An 18,328-nucleotide genomic window follows, 5' to 3' on the forward strand; every position below is an offset into this window, starting at 1 on the left:
ACATCTTGAAAATAAGACTTTCAGGGCCGGCCCCCTGGCTGAGGGGTTAAGTTCATGCACTCTGCTTTGGTGGCCCAGGGTTTGGCCAGTTCGGATCCTGGGCGCAGACCTGGCACTGCTCATCCGGCCATGCTGAGGCAACGTCCCACATAACACAACCAGAAGGACCTACAACTAGAACATAGAACTAAGTACTGGGGGGCTTTGGGGAGAAGAAGAAAAAAAAAAGAAGACTGGCAACAGATGTTAGCTCAAGTGCCAATCTTTAAAAACAAAAAAGACTTACAGATTGGCTTAATTACATCATGAAGGAAAGAGTAAATGCCAATAGTCTTAGAGGCTGTGTTAAAAGGAAAAAATAACTAAGTCTTAGGACTAAATTTTAGAAATATTTAAGACAATGATAGTAAAAATACAATTCTGACCTTTGGAAAGTTGCAAATCTAAATTAGAGAAATCTAAATGCTGGAAAGATTTTTTTTTTTTCTTTGAGGAAGATTAGCCCTGAGCTAACATCTGCCACCAATCCTCCTCTTTTTGCTGAGGAAGACTGGCCCTGAGCTAACATGTGTGCCCACTTCCTCTACTTTATACATAGGACACCTGCCACAGCATGGCTTGACAAGTGGTGCTAGGTCTGCACCTGTGATCCGAACCGGCAAACCCCAGGCCACGGAAGCAGAACATGCAAACTTAACCGTTGTGCCACTGGGCCAGCCCATGGGAAGATTTTTAAGGAATGAAGTTTTGTTACTTTTAAAGATGATGATTTCAATGGAAACTAACTAAACTACCTAGAAGCAGCCCCAGGGTATGCCTGAGACAGAATTTCTGGCTTTCTGTTGTTACATCGTGCTCCTCTTAGAGACGTATGTTCTTTCTAAAGCTCTACCCCTGGCTTCAGCTTCACTCTGAGGCTTCAGGTTTGCATTTTCAGTTATGTGCCTGACATCATCCTCTCATCATAGAGGATGCCTATTGGCATTTAACACTCTACATGTCTAACAGCTGTGTCAGACTTTCCCTGTCAACTCATCCTCCTCATGCCCCTGGTCCTGACAACAGCACCATCCAGGAGTGTCTAGGTAACTAGTAGGGCCCAGGACAAAATGAAAATGTGGGGATCCCAGCTCAAAAAGTATTAAAATGCATGGGGCCGGCCCAGTGGCGTAGCAGTTAATTTCGCACGTTCCGTTTCTCAGTGGCCAGGGGTCCACCGGTTTGGATCCCGGGTACGGATATGGCACCGCTTGGCATGCCATGCTGTGGTAGGCGTCCCACATATGGGGTAGAGGAAGAGAGGAAGACGGGCACGGATGTTAGCTCAGGGTGAGGCTTCCTCGGCAAAAAGGAGGAGGACTGGTGGTAGTTAGCTCAGGGCTAATCTTCCTCAAAAAAAAAAAGAAAAAAGAAAGTATTAAAAAGCAGGCTCCAGATGCAGGCATCTCTGTTTACGTATCACCGTCCACACCCACCATTTGCCAAAATTCCCCCAGTCTGTCCTTTGAAATGTCTCATCTGTCCCTTCCTTTACCTTTACCTTCCCTATTACCACTTCTGTACCTCAAATCTCACCCAGCTCTCAGCCAAGGACTTTGTAATTGACGTTCCTCCTATTTCACTCCCTCTGCAACCCAGTCACATCTTTCTGAGGCATACGTCAGAAACCTTTGCTATCTCCCCATTGCCTGTCTATTAAATAATGTCCAAACCTCTTAACTCGGGATTCAAAGTCTCCATTCCTCAGCTCCATCATTCTTTTCCAGCCTATCTTCTGTGACTTTCCACTTTACGTCCTTGGCTCTAGCCAAACCAAACTCTTTGTCACTCACTTAATAAGTCCAGTGTGTAGCTGGGTATAAAGAACCTGGGACCTGAAGCCAGACTTAAGTTCAAATCCAGCCCCACCACTTCCCAGCCTCGGTTGCCCATCTAAAACACGAGGATCACAACAGCAGTTACATCAGAGGATTACTGGATAGATAAAACAAGACAATATAAAATACACAGTAAAGCACAGTATGACATTCGTTGTTAGACTGCCTCCTAGCCTTTGCCAGGCCTTGTACCTTCACCTGGTATATCTTTTTCTGCTAAATCTGCTGAGGAAAGTGTACCAATCCTTTAAAGCCTAACCCAAAAGCTTCCTCCAAGAAGCCTTCCCACATCAGCTCAGTCAGAAGTCATTTTGCCTTCCTCTAAAATTCTCTGTCTTGTTACACTGCATTTGGCATGTGTAGCATGTTGCTGTAGAATTATTTATGCCATATCATTTTGTCTCCCCTCATAACCTCCCAAGAGTATGGAATAGGTCAAATTCATTTGTTTCTTGCATGGCCCCTAGCACATAGTTTGTGCTCAATAAGTTAAATGTTTTCTATATCTCTTTTAGAAATAAGTAAAAGCAAAAAGTAATTTTAAACACACATACACCCAAATTAATTAATTAAAGCTATTTTCAACAGAATTAGCTGGGTCCAGAGGAGGTTGAGGCAAGGCAACAACACAGAGAGAGAAGACACCAGGCTGCCTTGCAGACTTGAAGGGTGAGTTGTCACCTGGAAGAGTCAGGAAGTCCTCATGGCCAAGTGTCCTGATGGTTAATTTACATCCCCACTCTCAAGCCCCAAGAAAGGCCTTGATCAACATCTGGGCTAAGAGAGCAGAGGAAAGGGGACAAGGGTGTGCTCCACCTGCCAAGGTATGTCACCTGAGAATCTAAGGGCTAGGATAACCTCAGGCCTTCCTCATATTCCCACCTGTGATAAGAAAGTTTTACTCTAATATTCACTGGTATGTTTCCACTTGTATTCCCAGATATTATATAAAATTGCCAAGCCATTTGCTGCTTCTGAAGGGCTCAAAAACTGGGAAAACACACAGCCCTAAAAGCAATAAAATACGATTTAAAACTAATTTTTAAAAATACCATTGGCACTTATCAAATTAGCAAATATTAATAAAAATAAAACCTAACATTGGTAAGGCTTTCAGGAAGCCAGTGTATTATTGCTGGTGAACAGTAAACTAGTTCAAGTTCTCTAAAGAACAATCTGGCAATGTGTAACAAGTGTCATAAAGTTGTTCATACCCTTTGAACCAGTAATCGTACTTTTGGATGTACACCCCAAGGAAGCAATCCAAAGGAGAAAAAAAAATTTGTTCAGGGGCCGGCCTGGTGGTGCAGCAGTTAAGTGCGCACGTTCCGCTTTGGCGGCCCGGGGTTCACCAGTTCAGATCCCAGGTGCGGACATGGCACCACTTGGCAAGCCATGCTGTGGTAGGCATCCCACATATAAAGTAGAGGAAGATGGGCACGGATGTGAGCTCAGGGCCAGTCTTCCTCAGCCAAAAGAGGAGGATTGGCAGATGTTAGTTCAGGGCTAATCTTCCTTAAAAAAAGAAAAAAATTTGTTCAAAGATGTATATAGATATGCTACTTACATTGCGTAAGACTGTCTGACATTCAAACACCCAGCAAAGGAAGCCTGGTTGAGTAACTAGGGTAGACCAGTATATGGTAGAATACCACACTTACTGAAAACATTACATAGGTACATTACGTGATATGAAGAGCATTCAATGAGAAACAGAAAACAAAAGTAAATATTTATGTATAAATCTACAATTTCTTATTTGTAATTCTGAAATCCCAAATCTAAAGTTTTTTCTAAGATGGTATCAACACTCACTTGGAAGCAAAACATGATCTGAACTGATATGAGGCTATTTATGTCCTCCACGTGTCCCACTTACTCTGAATAGCTATATATTTTGCTGCATAAATATCAGTGTATTTGATTACAGGGTGCTGCCTCAGACTCCCCTGGGGGATGTTAAAAAATATAGGTGTATGGACCTGGTTACTTTTTTTAAATCAAAAAAAATCTGAATCTCAAAACATATATGGCCCCAAGAGTTTCAGATAAGGGATTATGGCCCTGTACTGATGACATCTATACACACATGACAACATGCATATGTATGCATAAGTTGAAAATTTAAAGTAAAAGAGTTAAAGCTTGATATTCCTTGGCTTCGTTGAAAAAAGTGCTTGAAAGGAGTGTGTTCTTTCAGGAAGGCTCCTTATAATGCTTCATCTGTAGGAATGTGTGAAAAACACAAATAACTCTAGATAAAACAAATCCCTCTCCAAATAATTACAAATTCTAAACTAATAAAACTGAACTTACTACAATTTCTTTTTTCATTAGATACAGGTAGATTTCTGTAGACAATTTCACAGCATTTCTGGAAAAGGGTCAGTCTTCAGTCCCACTGAGTATCATCCACAGATACAAGTTTATTGAAAGAAATAATACACTCTCATGTTTTAAAAAGAATCTTCTAGGTGGCCCTTAAACATACTGATAGAAAATTTACATCACTAAAAAGCATTACTTCAAATCTTTTAGTTTAAATAAACATTTAAAATATAATCATTTTTTTATCCAGGCAAGGACCCTCTGAGATTTTTTTCTGGTGGCCAGCAACAAAATGTGGGGAAATGGTCTATTTGCCTTTGACCCACATACAAGCAGCCTGTGTACCAGAAACACATAAGAACCACCAAAATAAGATGATTTTAGGTTAAACGCTATTTATCAACTCTGGATTTAATGTTTCCTATGTAGTTATGCATACAAACACAATCATGAGTCTATTATCTCTTCCGAGCCTTCTCTATCACTTTTACACCCCGAAAAAGAAAAGTACCAGCCAGAGTCTGGCTGGGGCTCAGGGCGGTTAGCACTGCATGGTCTAGCTCTTAATGATTGTCCCTTTGATGTTAAATACCTCCGTTTTGATCCAAAAACAAAATGCAGCCAAATAACCTGATCTTATTTAAAATCAGGTCCCTTTATTAGTTCCAGCCTATTCCATAATTAACATTTTTCTCTGAGTACAAGGAGACAAAACATAATACCTACAACTGAAACTCCATAAATCTATCATTTATCCCTACAAAACAGTTTCTTAGGACAAGTTTACTATTACAGTTATGAAAGTTAATATTTCTAATGCTAATGGTGAGTTTTTTATAATATTAATATTTTTACCATTATAAAAGCAACACTTATTCAACGTAGAAAAATTAGAAGCTATATAGACAAACCATCAGAAAGTAAAAAACCCAAAAACCTGGCATTCAGGGATAACTACGGAGTTGGGGGCATTGCTGCCAAGGTTTGGGTATTACATTATGACAGGACAACAATGACAACTTTCTGCCCCCCCATTTGCACTAAAACATCAATGAACTTTGTGGAATGTTGTTGTTTAAACATCCATTGACAAATGCGAATCCTCTGAGATGCTGCCATTCAACACTGGAACATGAAGTCAAAACTAATAAAAAGGATAATTAAGCAAGATGAAAAGGTTTTCGCTATTAAAAACAGTTACCAGACTAACCCACCCGACTTGGCATTAACACCTATCTAACCAGAAAAGTCAATAAATATCTCCACTTAATGAGTAGGGGTTTTCTATTTTTATAAAACGTATCTCACAATTGGTTTTTGGAGCCAGTCTAAGTTTGTCACAAGAATAAATTTGACTTTCTGAACACAAACAGAATACTGTTGATACAATTTACTCTTTAGCAAAAAATGTGTAATAGCTAAACTGCAGACCAGTGCATCTTTCCCTTTTATCCACTAATTTCACTTAGATTTAATTATCTAGTGATGTAAAAGCCTTGAACTGAGTTTAAATGCTTCTCAAGCAGGGGGACTGCAGGAGGAATGCAGCACAGTTCCCCCTCACCAGGAGGAGCTATCAGAAGTTCCAGGGAGGCATAGTTTCAAAAACCATATTCAAGGGGCTGGGCCCGTGGCCGAGCGGTTGGTTCACGCGTTCCACTTCAGCGGCCCAGGGTTCACTGGTTCGGATCCCGGGCGCAGACCTACACACTGCTCATCAAGATACGCTGCGGCAGCGTCCCACGGAGAACTAGAATGACCTACAACTAGGATATACAGCTAGGTACTGGGGCTTTGGGGAGAAAAACAAAAAAGCATATTCAATATCATAATTTTGAGTTTAAGAAACAAAAAAAGAATCCTAATTATTTCCATAATACAACTAAAAGTAAAGTGACAAAATCTTAGTTGGTGGATAAATACAGAAGCATGGCTTTATATTCTGAATATTAGGGATTCTCACTCAAAAGGTAAACTATCCTTGGAGGTATGTATCAAAATTTTCAAGGACTATGAAACTGTTATGTTTATCAAGAGGGAACAAAGGGGGTTAGAAACACTGCTTTGGTCCACAAACATTATTTCACATATATCCCCATAATTAAAAAGGAAAAAAACTTCCAACTTGGGAATAAAGCAAATCAGTTCCTCAGCTCTTTAGTTCTAGCTCTGTTCACAAGGTGGGGAATTATCTTTGCTGTTAATGCTAACCTTAGCAAAGAAGGTAAGATCGTGCATACTCAGTACATGTACATTTGAAAGCACTGTTTTCTCCATCACTCCAGTGTCAGTGGGGCTGGCTCTTGTGTGGTGGGTCTGTCCAGCTCCCAGAGAATGCTGGAAGTGCTCCTTCTGAATCACTGCCAATAAAAACACCCACAGTTCCTGCGTGGGTGGCACCAGGCTAGGCAGGTACACACAGCTGTGGTGAGCTGACTGTTCCAGTAGTGTCTGGGGTTTAGTTTGTTTTTGTTAAGGTTTGTTTGCTTAATTTGAATGAGATCAGATCTGTAGTTAGTTTGTAATAACACTAAATGGAATGCTATTCCAAAAACAACTTCAAAGGATTTGTGATAACTTGTGTAGAGACACTATTAAGGTTCTAGAGAACATATAGGTAAATATGCAGAAAATAGTTAAAAGGGGAAAAAAAGGCAGGGTTCTACATTTCAGGACAACTTTGACCTAAGTACAAACTTTTACCCAGCTAAAAAAAGATGCTCCTAAATTCAACATAATGGATGTGAACACTGATATCATGTGGCCCAACTCTAAACTGTGCAAGCTGCAACTTCCTTATCTATAAATGGAGGTAATGACACACTACAAGGCTACTCTAAAAGATAAAATTAAGTAATGTATATGAAAGCCCTTTCTTTATGGTAAACCATGCAAATTATCACTTAAGCAAATATGTATCATCTTTAAAATGCCTTTCACAGAATGCTAGATTAGACTAGGTTGAAATTAGTTCTCTGTCTTCCACTTCAAGCTTAATTCATAGCTCATTTGAATTCATGCTACCCCCAAAACATTCTGAGGGCATCAAAAATCTAACAACAGTTGCATAAAATCATTTTGTCCCACCATTGTGACAAAAGGAATAAAATGGCCAGCCACTTCATCAGAATCTTACAAGGACTAACGAGCACAGTGAAGAGAAGAGTGGTACAGATAAAGGCACGGACACAAAACGCAGCAGAACAAATTCCAGAAAGTGCAAAGGACCCTCAGCTTTCTGGAACATAAAGAGCAAGAAGAGAGCATGGTAAGAGTGAGGCTAGAAGGTCAGGTGAGGGTCAAGCTTGAAAGCCTTCGGCGTAAGGAGTTCGACATTTTCCTAGAAGTAATGGGTATCACTGACAGCTTTGCAACAGAAAAATGATGCAGTCCAATGTTTAGAAAAATCACTCAGGTGCATAACAAAGGCCAGGTAGACAAGAGAAAGGGTATGACAACAGTTGAGGCCAAGAGTAATGAAGGCACAAATTAAGAGACAGCAGTAAAGGAAAAGAAGGGATTGGTTTATGAGGTATTAAGAAAGTAAACACAAAAGGACTTTGTCTAATGTAATAATATAGGTAAGGAAAGGGGAGAAATAAAGAATTAAGATGAATTCCAGGTTTCTAACTTAAGCACCAGAGATGTCATGCACTGAGAGAATTCAGAAGATATGTTATGTCTATTTGCAGGTGGGCTGTTGTTTTTCGGTGATAAGTGAAGATTATATGGGGCGGCTAAAAACTGAGTTCATTTTAGTTGAGTACGATGCATCCAAATGGAACTGACCAGAAACAGTAAGTATGGGTCTTGAACACAGAGAAAAGATTTCAAACTAAGAACCCCAAGATAGGGGCTTGAGCCACAGGGTGTATGAGACACCCAAGGAAGGCAGGAAAAGTGAAGCAAGGACATGGCCTGGGACTAAGCCTCAAGGAACCGCACCATGGATTCAATAAGGACCGCATAAAAAGATCCAGCAAGTCACACCAAGAGCACAGAGGACAATTTATTCTAAAAGACACCTCAAAAGCTCTCCTGACATAATTCTGTTATGCTTTTATTTTAGGTTGATTTGGTCCTTTTGGCAGTTAATTTTATTGATAAAAATCCCATGATAAAACACCACAGGAATACTAATATTGTTATATTTAATTAAAATTCACAATACACTATTCACACTATTCAGTCTTGCTCTGAATTCACAAACATTCTGGAAATGGAATATGAAATGCTCATACCACACTCATTTCTTTATTATTCCAAAATCCTGGAACCGTTTTTATGTCCTAATGACTTATTTTAGCAGGCAGTTTAGATGAATTTACATGGAATATAAGGTTGGATCTTTTAAGATGGAGGAGAACGAAGGAAATTCAAGCATAACAGCTGCCATAAGTGAGTTCTCTTAGCTTTTCAACCTCTCTTCCGGTGCAAACAAGGTCAGGTATTTATCTTACAGTGAAAGATGGACAGGACCATGAACCTGATCATTCATTCACTGTAACCAGCTCCACAAAGAACCATTACTAAAAACTTTCCTAAGATTTAGAGATGGTTATACAGACAGCTTTCCACACACACACAAAAAGCCCTTAGCATAAAGGCCAGACATAGCAGATCAGTTGTGAACTACAGCCAAAACCTCCTGTGTTAAGTTTAGGTGTAACATACAACTACAGTATGTAGATAGCAGCATAACTGTAAACGTGGAGACTTTTTCTAAAAAAAAACTTTCAGGAAGCACTAACTGACTTGAAGTTTCAGAGGTGCTGGTAAGACTATATGGAGAGGTGCTGCAAGATGCATTCATCGCTACATGCTATTAAAAATCCTACTTTATGATTACATCTGAAGAGCAATCTACCTCCACACAGGGAAGGCAGAGTTGCGTTAAAGATTGCAGCCAAAGAGCATCCCTTTGGGGACCTTTCTGATAGTCCATTTTTCTTTAAAACTAGTGAATTTTTTTTTTATTGAGTTAATAGGTTACACTCTTGTGAAATTTCAGTTGTACATTAATGTTTGTCATTCGTGTTGTAGGTGCACCACTTCACACTTTGTGCTCACCCCCCACCCCACCTTTCCCCTGGTATCCACTAAACTGTTGTCTTAGTCCACATTTTTAAATTTTTCATATGAGGGGAGTCATACACAGATTATCCTTCTCTAGCTGGCTTATTTCACTTAACATAATTCCCTCAAGGTCCATCCATGTTATTGCAAATGGAATGATTTTGTTCTGTTTTGCAGCTGAGTAGTATTCCATTGTATATATGTACCACATTTTCTTTATCCATTCGTCTGTTGATGGGCACTTGGGTTGCTTCCATGTCTTGGCTATTGTAAATAATGCTGCAATGAACATTGGGGTGCATGGGACTTTTGGGATTGCTGACTTCAAGCTCTTTGGATAGATACCCAGTAGTGGGATGGCTGGATCGTATGGTAGTTCTATTTTTAATATTTTGAGGAATCTCCATACTGTTTTCCATAGTGGCTGTACTAGTTTGCATTCCCACCAGCAGTATATGAGGGTTCCTTTTTCTCCACAACCTCTCCAACATTTGCTACTATTAGTTTTAGATATTTTTGTCATTCTAATGGGTATAAGGTGACATTTTAGTGTAGTTTTGATTTGCATTTCCCTGATGATCAGCGATGATGAGCATCTTTTCATGTGCCTATTGGCCATCCGTATATCTTCTTTGGAGAAATATCTGTTCATGTCTCCTGCCCATTTTTTGATTGGGTTGTTTGATTTTCTGTTGTTGAGTTGTGAGAGTTCTTTATATATTATGGATATTAAGCCTTTGTCAGATATATGACTTGCAAATATTTTTTCCCAGTTAGTGGGTTGTTTTTTTGTTTCAATCCTGTTTTCATTTGCCTTGAAGAAGCTCTTTAGTCTGATGAAGTCCATTTGTTTTTCTATTGTTTCCCTTGTCTGAGAAGACATGGTGTCCGAAAAGATCCTTTTAATACTGATGTCACAGAGTGTACTGCCTACGTTTTCTTCTCGAAGCCTTATGGTTTCAGGTCTCAGCTTTAGGTCTTTGATCCATTTTGAGTTTATTTTGGTGAATGGTGAAAAAGAATGGTCAATTTTCATTCTTTTACATATGGCTTTCCAGTTTTCCCAGCACCATTTGTTGAAAAGACTTTCTTTTCTCCTTTGTATGCCCTCAGCTCCTTTGTCGAAGATAAGCTCTCCAAAGATGTGTGGTTTTATTTCTGGGCTTTCAATTCTGTTCCATTGATGTGTGCACCTGTTTTTGTACCAGTACCATGCTGTTTTGATTACTGCAGCTTTGTAGTATGTTTTGAAGTCAGGGATTGTGATGCCTCCCATTTTGTTCTTTTTTCTCAGGATTGCTTTAGCAATTCGGGGTCTTTTGTTGCCCCATATGCATTTTAGGATTCTTTGTTCCATTTCTGTAAAGAATGTCATTGGGATTCTGATTGGGATAGCGTTGAATCTGTAGATTGCTTTAAGTAGAACGGACATTTTAACTATGTTTATTCTTCCAATCCATGTACATGAAATGTCTTTCCATCTCCTTATGTCGTCATCCAATTCTCTCAGAAAGGCCTTGTAATTTTCATTATATAGGTCCTTCACTTGCTCAGTTAAATTTACCCGGAGGTATTTTATTCTTTTTGTTGTGATTGTGAATGGTATTGCATTCTTGATAAAACTAGTGAATTTTTAATACCTTGATTTGTCCTTTAAATATCCAAGAGATGAGGACAACGTGCAGTGTTTCCCAAACTTATTTAACCATAGACCTCTACTTTAAAGAAAGGCTATTAAGGAGCACATTTTGGTAATTACTGAGAGAAGCAGAAGTCTTCCTGATAAAGCCTCTGGACCACGAAGACGTAATTTCTTCAAAAGGATACCACAAACTACCCTAAAAACTGATTCTGAAAACATAGTTGTTTTAAACAGATATTTTTAAAGAGCCAATATACCACTGAAATATATTTCTTTCTCCAGGAAGAAAGCAGGTGAGTAAACTAGATTAATATCCTAGTAAGATTCCAGAGAGCGTCCACAGCACTGCATCAAGAAGATAAAAGAACCCTAGGCTCTTAATCAGGTCCATGGAGGAGCTAAAAATGGCGCTTCCAATATCTTGCAAAGTTAAAGCAAAGTTGCAATTTCTAAGAGAAAACAACGTTCAGTTTATTGTACTATGTGTTTTAGTTTTCCCAAAAGTGTCTGATTCTCCTCCACCCAGGCAAGAAGCTGCACATATGAACAGGTAAAAACTTGACCAAAAAGAGACAACTCAAGCTCAGCCTGCTCCCTCTGACCGACAGGACTGCCGCAGCAGTAGGAGCGAGGCATATCTGAGTACCATGTCACTGGCAGCCAGGATAACATAGCGGGGCTGTGATGCACTCAACATTTTTCATTGCTTCTACTGCCTAACTTGGAGTTCAGCTTGCTTGCCCTTTCCAAAGTCTTAATTTCACAAAGTGAGATTTATTACCATGGAGAAAGAAGCCATCAAACATCTTTCCCAGCCCCCACCATTGCCTGGAATTTCCTTAGAATTTCAGCCGTATGGAATAAGATTGAGTCCCAGTATGTTGAAAATGTCAGAGAGAAGTATTCTGTCTTTTTTACTTATTTGCATCCCACAGCAGATCGAAGGCTCTTTGGGAACAGCAGACTTTGTCCCTTCAGTTACCATCCATCTTCAGCGCCCAGCATAGAGGCTGTCACATATTTGGTAAGCATTGTAGAATGAATGAGGAGTAACATTAAGACATGTGAACTCACTTATATCTTAGTATGAATGAATTTCTTCAGGCCCTTTCCTGAGAAGTTTTGGGTGGATCATCAGTTACTAAGAAGAGTTAAGTGAGCCCTGCAGAGGCGAGGTGAGCCTGGGAAAGGTTCCTCTCCACTTCTGCCTGGAAACACTGCCCTGCTTTGGATCAGTCATCGTGGTTCCTCAAAGGAAACCCCAGACTTCTGCCCGAATGCCATAGGCAGTTATGTTGTTTCTCCAGGGAAGTCGCTCTATGCTTCAAAAATCTATTTTAGTGAGACATCAACAATTGCCAATTGTGTTTTGGTTTGTATTGTTTTGTTTTTGGGGAAGAAGATTTGCCCTGAGCAAACATATTTTGCCAATCCTCCTCTTTTTTTGTTTGAGGAAGATTAGCTCTCAGCTAACATCTGTGCCAAGCTTCCTCTACTTTGTATGTGGGATGACTCCATAGTGTGGCCGATGAGTGGAGTAGGTCCACATCTGGGATCAGAACCCACAAACCCCGGGCCCCCAAAGCAGAGCACATGGAACTTTAACCACTCGGCCACATGGCTGGCCCGGCAATTGTTTATTGACAGCAAAGTAAGATGAAGAAACAGGGTCCCTAATCTTTCAGACTTCTTTTCTAACCCCAGAAATTCAGGTATAGCACTCAATCAATTGCTAATATTGAATTAATCAACAACATAAAGAACACAGGATTAGCAGACAGGCTTATCTGGCCAATGCAATATGATCAATCGTTAAAAATCCAGCTTCTGGAGTCAGACAAACCTGAGGTTGAATCCTGGCTCCACTGCTTACTTAAATTCTGTAAGCCTGAGTTTCCACATCTGAAAAGAAAGATATTACATAAAGCCTATCTCACAGGGTTGCAGGAAGGTTTAAATAGGACTGCCTGTAAAGTGCTTAGCACTGGGCCCGGCACATAGGAAGTTCTCAAGAAATATGAACCAGGGGCCGGCCCCGTGGCCGAGTGGTTAAGTTCGAGTGCTCCGCTTTGGCGGCCCAGGGTTTCACTGGTTTGGGTCCTGGGCGTGGACATGGCGCCACTCACCAGGCCATGCTGAGGCGGCATCCCAAATGCCACAACTAGAGGGACCCACAAGTAAAATATACAACTATGTACTGAGGGAACTTGGGGAGAAGCAGCAGGAAAAAAAAAAAGAGAAGATTGGTAACACTTGTTAGCTCAGGCACCAATCTTTAAAATAAATAAATAAACAAAAGAAACGTGAACCATCATTTGGAAACTTAGGTTCCCATTCCATTACCACCTCCCTGTGTATCCTTGAGCTACTCACTATGAAGAAGCTAATGAAAACATGCAGACAGAATTAACTGCCCTCTAACGCCAGGATTATCAATCAAGAATAAGGTAATAGAAAATGGACCAAAACTTTGACAAAGAAAAGCCTTAAACAATTCCAGATATTTTTTGCGTTGTACTTGAAGCTTGCACATGTTTGATCACAGATGACTCAGCATTAGAATATCAAAGTGAAAAAGCCTGAACAAACTTCAAAGCAGGTATTTTCAAATACTTCAGTGCCTGTTATAGATGATGGACTTTATGAAACACCCGTGTGGGCAGCAGTGGGAAGCACAGATATCTCAACATTAACTGGCTTAAAGACTATCTTGTCACCCTTTTTGCACAAATGAGGTTAAATCTGTTTTCTTCCTCAGACCTAAAATGTGTCTGCTGCACATGTCTTACACAGCATCCAAGTAAAGGCCATTGTTCGCTCTAGCTGCTGGATTGTACGAGCCCGTCACAAGTGCATAGGGCTCCTTTGTAGGACTTAGATAAAGGGCACCCAGAGCACAGGCTGGTTTTCAGACTCCACTTACCCCGAGTTGGGCACCTTTGAGCAAGGGCACACCCATACATGGCAGTCATGCAGATAAGCACAAAGATCTTCAGTATTCAATTGGCCTACCTGTATAACTGCTGATACGATTTATATGATATACATCCACGCCTATACAAACATAACTGAAAGCTGTCAAGGATTTAGCAGTAAAGTAAATGGAGAAAGATTTTCATCAAAACTGAAAATATGCAGTTTCAAAAAGTTCAAGAGAACAGGTTCCCATCCCTTCCCTCCCCTTCAGCTACCCAGTACTGGGACACTATAGCCAAGAGGAACTTTGGAGATGGAAGGTAGGTAGAGGCTTCAACACTGCAAACTCTGCTCCCTGGCAAAACGATGGTCTTTCTCCAGCAGTTGCTCACTCTCTCTCTCAAAAAAAAGGAAGGAAGGAAGGAGGAAAAAAAAACCCACAGACACCAATGGATTTACTCATCTGAGTTTGCAAAAACAATGGTAAACAAAAGACTGTTGTCTTGTTGCTTTGACTGCATTAAGAATCTGTAATCCCAGGCAAGAATACTGCTAGATGCCGAAGAATATGCTAAATGCTGCAGGACCTAGTCATAAAATGTTAACTCTGTCAATCTGGCCTCCTTGAGCTTTTCCCTCCCAGATACCTGACACTCATACAGAAAACGCACAAAATTATTTTTGTTTACTATTGTATATGCATATCTATCCTGCTAAACTTTCCAATGGCTGCCTTCCTTAAAAAGTAAGCATATGATATTACATTTTTAACGCTTTCAAACGTAGCCCTGTGACCTGCATAACACAGCAGCTTCAAGAGCTATTTATGGAACAGAAATTCCAGGTTAAATATGGTACCTTATTCAATACATGCGCAAAGAGACAATGTACCAGAATATTCATTGCAGCATTCTTTATAGCAAGTGTGGAAGTAACCTAAATGTCTATTAAAGGGAGAATGCATAAATAAAGTATATATAATATGGTCATACAACAGAAAACCACGAGTTAAAATGTAAAGAATTTAAGCTACCAGCTCAAATTCAGGTATTATGTGAATAAATCACAGACATAACACAGAGTAGAAGAGCCAATTGCAGAATGATACATATAGTACAATACTATTTACACAAGGTTTTAAAACTCTGAATATTACCTCTGCCTTAGAATTTGTTATAACAGTCTTGCATATTCCTTGTACACACGCTAAAGACCTAAGGAACATTCACTCTAAGAATAATAGAAAATTAAGGTTAAAAAAAAGACTATTAATCATATAAAGTTCCCCAAATGGCAGGAAGGGAGCCTGATTTATCATGGAAATCACTTAGCCCTTTAAGTTATGTGTGTTCTGTCTCCATTCTGCTACTCACCAAAACACATTATTTCACCAAGCTTCAGTGGTCGCACCTGAATGGGGTCGACCATGCCTGCCTCGCAGGATGAAGTGAACTAATGTACGTAAACGAGTTACACAGAAGGTCTTGGACTTGTTTTTTGCCTCATTAGTCAACAGATCGTGTAATAACGCTCTACCGGGGAAAAAATGTTGAGTCTGCACCTTTTTCACTGGCATATGGTTAAATATGACAAAGAACCCAGCAGGAAAGGGCAACCCCTCACTTTCCTTTTCCCAGCCCCTAACCCGGCTGCCTCCTACGCTTTCCAAGTTTAGCACAAAGTGCACCTCGCGCCCCCCCCCCCCCCCAAAAAAAACACGAAACCGTGGCTCTTGCAGGGCTCCCTTCGGAACTCCCGTGACCTTGGCATATTAAATCTCTTGCACCTCGCCAACCCGGCGGCCCCCCAACACATACACCCCTCTGCAGCCCCAGAGGCAGACGAACAAAAACCCAACCGTCACGGTCACGAAACAGACCGTAAAAATGACAGTGCGGTGTCGCTGGGTTTGGAAGGTTCCGTCCGTTTTCAAAAATTAAGAGGAAAGTCTGCTGTAGACTCTCAGCGCCTCCTCTGCAGAGAGAAAAGCAGGAAGATCAAGGCAAATAAGTTCTGCGACTTGTTTCCAAACACACAGTCCCTGCATCTGGAGTCCACAGAGAGACAGGCACCCCGAGGCCCCGGGAGCGGCAGGCTGCGGGCGCCCCGGCGCAGACCCACCTCTCCCGCGCCCCCGCCCCGGGCACCCACCGCGCGCCCGGACGGCGCGCACACTCCGCACGCGGGATGCGCTCGGGGCCCCGCGCCCGCCTCCCGGGGCCGCCCGCGGCCGGCGCCGCCGCTCACCTGTCTTAAAGACCATCAGGTCATCGTCCGTGGAGCCCAGGGTCTTCAGCATGGACACGAAGAGCACCCCGCAGGAGTTCTGGATGCCGAACACCGACCCGTTACACCACATGGCCGCCAGCATCACCAACCAGCCGCGGCCGCCTTCAGGAGGCTGAGGGGGCTCGGCGCCCGCCGGCCCCGCCAGATCTAACTCCACCTTCTCGGCGGCCGCCTCGGGGCCGGGCGGCTGCGTCTCGCTCGGCCCCCGCTCGGCGGCGGGCTCCTCCTGAGAGGTCACCATAGCCCGAGGCGGCCACCTCGGGCGCCGGGGGAGCAGCGCGAGGGACGCGGGCTCCCGGCGGGCGCGCGGAGGAGCTGCGAGCGCCGGGCCGGCGGGCTAGCGCGGCGGAGGCGAGGGCGGTGGAGCCCCCGGCGGGCGGGCGGCGCGAGGCGCAGGCGGCGGCGAGCGCCTCAGGAACAATCCCCGGGCCTCCAGGCGCTCAGCCCGACCGAGCGGGCGGCGGCGGCGGGCTCTTAAAGACGCCCCCCGCCCCCCGCTGGGGGTGTGGCCGCAGACGCTGAGGTGACGGGGTTTGCGAGAGTGGAGGCGGGGCCGCCTCCCCCACACACCCCCGCGGCGCCGCGACCCAGTGCGGGCGAGTGACTGCGCGCGCGCCCGCCACGGGGCCTCCTCCTGGCCGGCTGGGCCCGCGGAGGTGGGTACCCAGCCTCCACGTGTTATCGGCGAGGGCGCGTCTCCTCCAGGTGCAGGCCACGTGGGTCATCGGGACAGCAGGACGGGAACTTCTCTAGCCTCAGCCCACTGACACAGCGTGCCGGCCAAACTGACGTTGTCTCTTTGTTTTGTTCCTGTTTTGTTTTTTGACATTCACCTCTTATTACTAATGATAATATGTAAGATACGTTATGCCACCTGCTTACTTACAAAGCGAGTCGGAAGGATCAGAGGCCTTATTTAATTACCTTATTTCTTCTGCATTATTATACAATTTCCTATGAATCTTTGGCACATTGAAGATGCTCATTTGGGAAGACACAGACTGTTGTCTTCAAATAACGTGTTTGACGACAGCTAGAAAGCATTCCTTTTAAACTACAGCATAGTTTGCGCTTTAAACGAAAGCTAACACCTGTATTCAACTCCTCCGGTTCCCTAAAGCTTGGAGCAACCATGTAAAAGAAAGAAAGAGTAGCTAGCTGTGCAATATTGAGCACAATTCTTAATTTCGCAGTTACTCAGATCTTTCGCTTTAGAGTCAAAATTATGCTAGTTATTTTATGTGCCCACCCCTGTGATGGAATAAACAGATGAGCGTGACTGATCACGTTTCTGCCCCTACCAGTTCATAAACGAGTAGAAAGAAGTCCTGGGATAGAGTAGTAGGCTCAGATGATAAGTAGAAGTGGGATTGTAGCATTAAATTCTCATCAAAACACTAGAGAAGTGCTCCTACAGCGAGGAGACTTTGAACTGAGCCCTGAATCATGCAGGGAACTTCAGTGGGCAAAGACGGGGAGAGCATTTTAGGTAGAGAAAATAGCGTGGGAAAGCAGGGCGTGCTTGAGGAACAGGGAACAAAGCTCAGATGTATACAATATGTCTTAGGGATTATGGGATTAAAAGAGTAAACTCAGGATAGTCACCCACGTGCACAAAAATGAATGTACAAGGATGTTATGCCAGGGGCCAGTCCGGTGGTGCAGCGGTTAAGTTCGCACGTTCCACTTCGGTGGCCCAGGGTTCACCAGTTAGAATCCCGGGTGCGGACATAGCACCGCTTGGCACGCCATGCTGTGGTAGGCGTCCCATGTATAAAGTAGAGAAAGATGGGCACGATGTTAGCTCAGGGCCAGGCTTCCTCAGCAAAAAAGAGGAGGACTGGCAGTAGTTAGCTCAGAGCTAAGCTTTCTCAAAAAAAGAAAAAAAAAAAAGGATGTTATGCCAGCATTGTTGGAAATAAGGAAAAAGTGGAAGCAAAAATGTGCATCAGTAGAGGATTGATTCAATTCACACTGTATAACCTCTAAAAGGTATGATGTCCGCCTCTATTGACTTTGAAAGTTGGCTACAACATTTTATTGGGCAAAGAAAGCACATTACAAAAAAAAGGGATGGATTATAACCCAAAATATAAAATAAATATCTGTGAGTTGATACTGATATAAGTAAGTGATTAAGTACATAAATGGGATCGGGGAGAATAGACAAATCTCTCCTGCAGACAAATTCCCAGTGATT

General features: G+C 42.4%; 1 protein-coding gene across 1 annotated transcript in view; it reads right to left on the minus strand.

Annotated features, from left to right (window-relative positions):
• Window positions 1-16,743, minus strand: part of SLC16A10 (solute carrier family 16 member 10) — a 113,337-nt gene extending 96,594 nt beyond the window's left edge. The window contains 1 exon segment of the mRNA XM_046674272.1: window positions 16,087-16,743. Within this exon segment, the coding sequence (XP_046530228.1) occupies window positions 16,087-16,369 (283 nt within the window). The 5' untranslated portion in view covers window positions 16,370-16,743.
• Window positions 16,744-18,328: the final 1,585 nt, after the last annotated feature.

Source organism: Equus quagga, chromosome 11 (genome assembly GCF_021613505.1).
Source record: "Equus quagga isolate Etosha38 chromosome 11, UCLA_HA_Equagga_1.0, whole genome shotgun sequence".
NCBI classification, from domain to species: Eukaryota; Metazoa; Chordata; class Mammalia; order Perissodactyla; family Equidae; genus Equus; species Equus quagga.